The sequence below is a fragment of the Nematolebias whitei genome, chromosome 2 (assembly GCF_014905685.2).
Source record: "Nematolebias whitei isolate Nwh7 chromosome 2, NemWhi1, whole genome shotgun sequence".
Lineage (NCBI taxonomy): Eukaryota > Metazoa > Chordata > Actinopteri > Cyprinodontiformes > Rivulidae > Nematolebias > Nematolebias whitei.
In genome coordinates, this window is record NC_056499.1 from 44,615,527 (window position 1) to 44,624,214 (window position 8,688).

At 39.2% G+C, this 8,688-nt stretch overlaps 1 protein-coding gene across 1 annotated transcript in view; it reads left to right on the forward strand.

Moving 5' to 3' along the window:
* Positions 1-8,688, forward strand: part of LOC119426981 (protein kinase C-binding protein NELL1) — a gene marked incomplete at its 5' end in the record, with an annotated part of 564,971 nt that overhangs the window by 547,148 nt on the left and 9,135 nt on the right. The window contains one exon of the mRNA XM_037694556.1: positions 3,406-3,599. Coding sequence (XP_037550484.1) covers positions 3,406-3,599 — 194 coding nt within the window. The remainder of the gene's footprint in view (positions 1-3,405; positions 3,600-8,688) is intronic.

Genomic DNA, 8,688 nt, shown 5'->3' on the forward strand with positions numbered 1-8,688 from the left:
CACATGTAGTCATGTACAAAGAACAAATAATTTAAAATTGCCATATTTTTCATTGCCAGATTGTCAGATTTTTCCTTTAAAATCACCTTTACATTTAAAGGAGTTATAGCTTTTTTTTATTACTAGATCATATTTTAAAGATTTCAGCTCATCACAGTATGGTTCCAAATACTCTGTAAGCAAGCTTAGTACAACCAAATAGCCAAACCTTGTTTATTGTGTTGTAATCCTGTGTAGGTGTGATCTTTGCAGTATTTATAATAACCAACCAACACTTTAGACTGATTTTCAGAGAGAACATTGTGCATTTTTGGGGAAAAATAAAAGTTCAACAGAGATGCACATTTGTTATAATCTTGTGCATAAAAAAAATGTGTATTTTAGTGTTAATGTTGTTTAATTCTAAGTACTAAAGCATCAAAATCAGAGTGAGAGACTCAAACAGGCTGCACACTCCCTGCAGCATCTTATCCCTCATGCTCTTTGTTAGCTGAAGTCTGGTCACGCTCACAAGTTAGACGTGTTTTTATGCCATTGATTTTGCTCTGGATGCATTAGTATTTAATACAAAATAAATGTTGTTACAAAAGACCCGAGGAGGTTGAGACATAGTGTGGGAGGAGGGGGATGATCAGCTTTGGTCTCCCCCAGCCACAGTGAATTAGTCACAAACAAACATATACAGACACATATTAATTTATTACACAGCATGATAGTTATGGGGGGGACAGGCAGTTCCATTGTAGAGCAGGTCACCCTTTGTCGTAATGAGGGGAAACAGTCAAAAAAGCATTTTCCTCTTTAGTCTGGTGATGCAGCAGTGGACTCGTCTCTTGACACCCCAGCCATGTTGGGCTATTGAAAGAAGATGGGATCTTTATTGCGTGATGGTAAAACCAGAGGTTGGTTTGGACCCATGGCTCTAGGGTCATGCATGGCCTTTTGTTCATTCTGCAGTGGCTTTTTATATTTGATCAAAAATGAACAAAAGTCTAGTTGTATTCATTTTTTTTTTTTTTTTAGTTTTTTTTGCCTCTGCAAACAAGAGAATGATATTTATATTACAAGGAACAAAACTTATCAGATCATGCTAGTAATAACCCAACTTCCACCCATGAAGTGTGACTTTTTTAAATTTATATTTTGATTTTTTTTATATATATCTTTAAAGCAATTTGATAAAAAATACACAATGAAGATTTGTGAATGTCACAAAACAAATGTTATTGAAAAAAGGAGTTCTTCAAATATTTGGCAAGTCAACATGTTATTGACATTTTAATTAACATATTACTTTTGATAAAAACTATTAAAGTTGAAGTTAATGAACTTATGAAACTCAATAAGTCATAAATAAATATACAAACTGGCCTTTTCCTCTTTCGGCTGCTCCCTTCTTCAGGGGTCACCACAGTGAACTAAGTCACACGAACACTTGACAGTTATTTTTACTCTGGATGTTCTTCCTGACACACCCACAGACACTGAGCTACCACAGCCTCTGTGTGGAGCACAGAGCTGCTATCTAGAGCGCCAGGAGAGCAGATGGTGGGGGTTAAGGGCCTTGCTCATGGGCCCAGACTGGGACAAATGAGAGTGGAGACAGGTGTGGTTGTGCTGTCGTTACCACCCTGATGTTGTCGGTCTGGGGAATCAAACTGGCAACCTTCCATTCACAGATCTCTAACCTCTGCACCACCACTCACTCTTGTTTGTTTTAATGTTTAAAAATAGAGTAGTTATTATTATTTTTGCTCCCTGTTGCTCTGGCCCCCGGCCTGAGGCCGGCTTGCAGTCGCTGTCTGGTGGGTGGGGCGCATGGACAGCCCGACAGAGGCTCTGTCGGACTGTCTCTGTGTGCCTGTTTATGTCTCAGGTTGGGTTTTAGGTGGTCCCCTCTCTTGGATCAATTTTGGCCCCCCATCTGGTGTGTCGTGCTCCCCTCCGGTGGTGGGCCCCCCTGCTGCCAGTGCATTGGTGGCTCTCAACAGCAGGGGCTGGGTGGTGGGGTGTGTGCGGGCACACCCTGGTGGCTGCCTGTCGGTGCCTGGGTGCCCTGGCTCTGTCGTGCCTCTTTTGGGGGGTGGTATGACCTGGGGACTCTGTGTCCATGGATGGATCCACTCTGGAGGGGCGAGTTGCCGGCGGAGCCTGTGGACTCCTCGCTGCAGCCTCCTGGGGGTTTCTGCATTGTGGTTGCTGGGGGTCGCCCGGGGCTTCCCTTTGCTTCTCTCTCTGGGGGGTGCGGGTGTCCCTGTTGGGGGACTACCGGAGTTCCGGGCTTGGGGACCGCTGTGTGTCTGTGGTTCTGGTCTTCCCTGTGTTACCATCATGTCCTGTGGGGACAGGTCTGTGGTCCCCACATCCACTATTGAACATTTTTATGGAGAAACCTTACAGTGACAACATGCTCACACAGGTGTTTAGATTCAGGTGTTTATCAGATACACACTCAGTTGGGTTGTGGTGGCCACTAAATATATCTTGTATTACCATGTACTGTATAAAATACTTTCTAATGATGTTATAAGTATCATTATATATGTTGTTTGTTGTTGTGGTTTCTTGGTTTTGTCTTGTTTTTGTTTGTTTTTTCTTTCCGCAGGTCTAGAGGCAGACTTCAATGATGTTGATGTGTGTTCTCTTTATACCTCTCTCTCTCTCCTCTATTCCTATCTCCTCCTTTGCATTTTGACTTCTCTCACTTTTCTGCTTTGTTATCTTCTTTGTTTTTCATCCCCATGTCCATTACATCTGGAACAAACCCAAAGCAAATTCTAATAAAATTAAATTTTTATATCAAGCAGAGCATTAAGGCCAGCCATAATGCTCTGCTTGTGAAAGTAAATCTGTTGGGCTTCACTTTGACACTCAGACAATAATTCTAAGTGTCACAATTCTGGACAGGACAAGGGGGAAACAAAAAAAAAACCTTTGGAAAAATTGTAAAAAAAAATAAATAAATAAAATAAGCAAATACATTTAAAAAAAATCTAAGGGACATAAATGGCTCTTTTGAGTGTAAAATGTACAAACCTTTATTACTCTTACATCTTTACAGAGATGTATTTATTGGGGGGTGAATTGTTTCTGAGTTAAAAACAAGTCGACGTGCCAAACCAGAGGCCACTAACCCTCCGGCTGATCTTGACTGTCGCAACACGATGAACATTCAGTTTTCACAGCTGCACTTACTGGATGTTATTAATTCAAAAGAACGATTGGATAACTTTGGAGCTAAAATATTAATTTGTGCAAAACAGAAATTATAAATGTCACATTTTGTATTTCACAGGCTCCATAGTAATGAGAAAAAATGAGAAGAAAGATAAAAGTGAACAGCAATCACATCTCATCCTTGTTGCCTCTAAATTAAAACCAAATGCTTAATGTTTGTTTTTTCAGACGTTGATGAGTGCAGCTTGCTAACACACACCTGCTGGAATGACAGTGTGTGTGTGAACCTGGCCGGAGGCTACGACTGTGTGTGTGCATCTGGGCCTGGATGTAGTGGCAACTGCCCACAGGAGGAGGGACTCAGACGCAATGGAGAAGACTGGAAACCCAGCTTTGATCGCTGTGCAATATGCTCATGCAAGGTAAAGGAAACACACACGCACATGCCCACACACACACACACACACACACATGCCCACACCACCACCACCTCAGACACCCACAGTAGTAATTTAATATTATTGTTCCTTGTAAAGATAGGTGAAGGTTCCTTTCTATGACATTCTGCAAACAATCTACTTTAGTTTTTGCCATCAAACCATTTTTAGACTTATTTTGTCTCTAGGAGAGAAAAAAATAGAAAATGAAACTACCTGCAACCTTTTAGTCATTTCAAATTCCCCTTATTACTTATCAGATATGTTTGGGATAAGGTGCATGCGTCATACAAAAGAAAAGGATTTAAGAAAGAGACCCCCTAAAATATTTCATATGTATTTGTTACTACAATCATGGTATTGTATGCTAAGGAGGATATATACTCTGTGTACAGCACTTTGACTAGCGATTTTAAAATTCTTTATAAATAAAGTTGTATTGTATGTACTGTATGTTAACTTTCAGCTAAAAAAAAATAACCTTGTTGATACCAAAATACCTTTTTTTTACTGATGATCTGTTGTCTATGACTTTTTAATAGAAAAAAAAATCTTAAGAATTTGGGACAATTTTTGTCTTTGTGACAGACTGCTAGTACCAACGTTTTATAAGATTATTGCTATTTGTTTATTTATTTTTCAAAATCACTCATTCACTCCTTGTGTTTATGAGTAGTTTTTTTTTTTTACATGTATGATTCACAGAACATGAAACCGCAAATAAGTTTAAAAGCAACCGTAAATCTGGCAGATTATAATTATTTTCCCCTTTTACAATTGACATTCTGGACATTATAAATGAAGAAATTCAATAGTAATGTAAATGTCATCCTCACTAAGCTTTGACCAGCATTTCTTGAAAGTCAATGGTTAAAGTTGAACAAGGGTTAAATAAATACAGTGTCGTAAAATTCTAGTAAAAAGTAAATAAACAAAAAGAAAAGGGTTCTTGGAAAAACATGTACAGAAAAGCCCATATGTATTTCCCTTGTTGCAGTATAGAGAAAAGGAACATTTGGCAGAAAGAGTCTGTCATCAAAATTGTCATAAACAAGCACAACTGCTGTTTGGTTAGCACAGCTGTGTCACATCTGCATGCAGAATTGGGCTTTCTGCTGGCATTGAAATTTGCAGACTGCTATCGTAAATGTGCTCTACTGGCACATTACAGTTGTCAGTACTTTCCCAGCATACCGAGGGCTGTAACTCTAAAGACCAAGGCCATCAGAAATAGCACCACATAACGGAGCAGTTACGATAGCAGGACAATATGCATCAATAAAACAGTGGCTCTGTGCTGCCCTTTTAATGACATGCAGAGTGATTTTATGGCTGTCGTACATTTTCTAACTGCCTTTTTATGTAACATTTTTACATCTCTATAACAAAATCATCCTGGGGCCAGACAGTGCTAGCCGTGCTCTGTAAAATGGACCATAAAGTTTTCTCCAGGTACAGACTGAGAGCCAGCAACAGTGTCCGGAGAAGGTTAAGATCTGTTAGAGTCCATCACATCTAGCAATGCATCCTATACCAGATTCCAAATAAACAGCACATTTTTTATCTATTTCAGACCTGTATTAAAATTGATGTTTAAAATGTACAGCAACACATTCCAAGTATTTTGAAACGACCCATTTAATGGGAACGGTCTAAGATTAGATTAGACAAGATATTATTTTTCAACTAAGACCAAATAACCATGACAAAAGCAACACTGGATCCAAATCATTTTTAAAATGTCAACACCTCTAAGGTGATCTACCTCTAACTGTCATGCACATTCATTCAACCTTTATTTAGACAGGTTAATCCCATTGAGCCTCGAGGACGCATTTACAACAGAGACCTGATTTCAACAAAGAATGATGACAACAATGGACAACAGTGACAACAATAGACAGTTATAAAATTACATAGAGATTTATTTTGTTTTTTACAAATAAGATGGCAAAAAAGAAACAAAAACAGCTAGATTGTAAGGCGAATGTAGAAAACTATAAACAGGAACATATCTGCATTGGTCCCTGCCAGGTGTCCAACAGATTCTTAAAGCCACTTAGAGAGGTCAAGGTCGAGAGCTTCAAATCTTTTTGTAAGATATTCCAGGAAACAGGAGTGGAGTAGGAGAAGACCCCTTTGCCTAGTTCAGTCCTCATTGAGGGAACACTGCAGGTAATAATGTCCTGAGAGCGCACGCTGTAGCTGCACTCACGCAGAGACATGTAGGAGGAGATGTATGAAGGCAGCAAACCAAGAAGTGATTTAAAGATGAAAATGTACCAGTTGGAGAGTCTATGTGAAGTTAATGATGTCCAGTTAACCAGTAAATACAGGATACATCTGTTCATTACTTTTTGAGTAATCAAGCTAACAATCAGTAACACAATTATTCATGTTTACCCATCCACACAGCCATTCTGATGTAACGTGTTCTTCAAATGATGTTTGACAAAGTTTAAGAATCTTATCTTGAAGACCCTTTTCAGACAAGATACTAGCATTCATTCTGATCATTGGATTGCACTCAGATGACAATAAATGTAAGTGTGAATGGCCACAATCCACACTGAAAACATTTTCACTCTGGGCCTTTTTCATGCACTTTATGCATGATAGTCTGAACACAATTTGCCTAAGCCAAACTACTTGTCACATTCTGATGGGTCCGGCAACACCGATGTTTCGGCGCATGCGTCGAGCAAAACTCGTGCCGGTGCGCATATCACTATTAGAAAGTTGTGTGACCGATACAGGAGCTGTTTTTAACACTAATGCACCAAACTGTTGATAAGGAGGCGTATCTGTTAACGAGATGCTTCTGCCAAAAGACTCTTTGATCTTTTGCTGGCCATCATTAAATTCAACAAGAATTATGAAGCAGCCTCAAACCAAAAGAAAGGTTTTCACCTTGTGGGACCTTTTTGATCTCATATCGTAAAATAAGGTATTTGCTTTAATTTCCTTGTTTCAGCCTGTTCCTCTCAGAGTTTCCACTTGATCTATCTGAATTCAAATTCATTTCAAAGTGAATCTTAGTTTACTATTCATATTATTTTCTGCAGGTTAAATGTCGCATTTGTTTGACAGAGCTTTCATATTTAAATAAATCCACCTCCTCAATGCTGAAGCATTATAGGGCCAGGCACGATAATGAAGTCCCAGATCCATCCAGGGTAAACTCAGGTATACAGCCATTTTAAAACTTATTCACAGTTGCTTTATTGATAATTGATAACTTTAAAAAGGCAGAAACAGCAATTCATGAGTTCTGCCTGACCCAAACTGTGGCCTTGACGCCCGAACTTTTCTCAACTCCTCCTGGAATGTTTAGAAAACAACAAAGATGCTTTGGCTGTCTCCTCACCCCTCTCTTCCCCAAGGCCGTGGACATTTGACAGAACCTCATCCGACTGATGATAAATGTCACCTCTTATCTGGACAATGGCTGAGGGGGGGCTCTGGACTATGCTACGACTTTCCCTTAAAAATTCAATGTTTTCACCGCCTATATGTACATGTATGATGTCTATTTAAGTTGCTTTGCTGTGGTAGGTTTTTTGATGCCTCAGATCGTGCCCTTTCTAGGACACGGCGTGAGAGATCTTTTTTTATACCGTCTCTCCTCATGTTTTCTTTCCTTTTCTCATCTAAGCAAAGTATTATTCTGAATAAGAATAAGAAGACCACACTATTTATAGCCGCAGCTTTGTGCACTCCACCCATCTTTCGGACGACTGTACGTACATATTCGCGTTGTATCTCGGTGCAATGACAATAAAGTTTATTCTGATTCTGAATTAATTCCTATTAATGTATTCTTTATCTCATTTTTAACCATCAAGCTTCCAGGAAGCAGATGCTGGATGAGGCTCTGCTGAACTTCATCCTGAAGGACTGCCAGCCCCTTTTATAATAAAAATGTATAAAAAAAATAAATAAATAAAACAATCCTAGGCCACAAGCATCCTCATTCACCACACGTTCACTTATATTTTCACATTATGATGCATGTTCACATTATTTATTGACTGTATCTAAATATAGCATATATTTTAAATTTAAATGAAGGTATGAAATAATGCAGACTAAAATACAATGACTTAAATTATATTTTTGTCATAGGTCATCAAATCCGTGTCAGTTGAGTCTGTCAACTAGGTTGCCTGTAGGGATTCTTAAGTTCCAGCAGGTGTCAGTATTCAGTGACAGTATCGACACAGTATCAATACAGTTTGACAATGTGTTGAAACGCTTCATGACGCCTCATCTACCCATCACTACTGGTGTAGTTCAGACCCAAAGGTGCAGGTAGCACAATGACTCTGTAGGTAAAATAATAATATTTAATTCAAAGAACACAAAATAGCTGTCAGGGCAGCAACTTAGTGATATGTCCTTCTGTGTCGAGGCTTCGAAGCGTGTGTCGAGTTAACCAGGAGGATTTATGTGGAGCGTGTATCAAGGCGTGTATTGTTGACTCATGTAGCGACGTTCGAGGCCTTGCTAGTGGGACGTAACACGTGATCGATTCAGGATCTGGCTCGTTTGTATGAGCAAGATTCAAAATATATGGGGCAGACAAAACAATCCATCATCACCATCATCATAAAGACAGATTAAGATCATTTGCAGATCAAATTTAGCCTTTGAGGTCCTCACAAACACAATTTATTTTATTCTTTTATTCAACTTAAAGCTTTGCAAACCAGTTATGTTATTCTGATGCATGCTCAATAATCCAGGTAGAAAAATCTAAAAAAGTTAAATCTGGTCCTCTGGACATTCAAAAAAACAAAACAAAGCAAATCAACAAAAAAAATGTAGAAACGTTTCGTCTCTCATCCGAGAGACTTCTTCAGTCTGAGGTGCTGTATTCAGCTCAGTCTCTTAAATAGCACCTTCTCAGAGTGGATCAGCCAGTTTGCTGCTGACAACCAAAACCAGCTGATCACATGCTCAAGAAGGACCATCAGCCTAACAATGGATCATTAGCACACTGATGGCTGTTTACTGTTCACAGAGGGCTGAGTGATACTAGCAATCACAGCATTGTAAGAGGGGGACAGTTGAA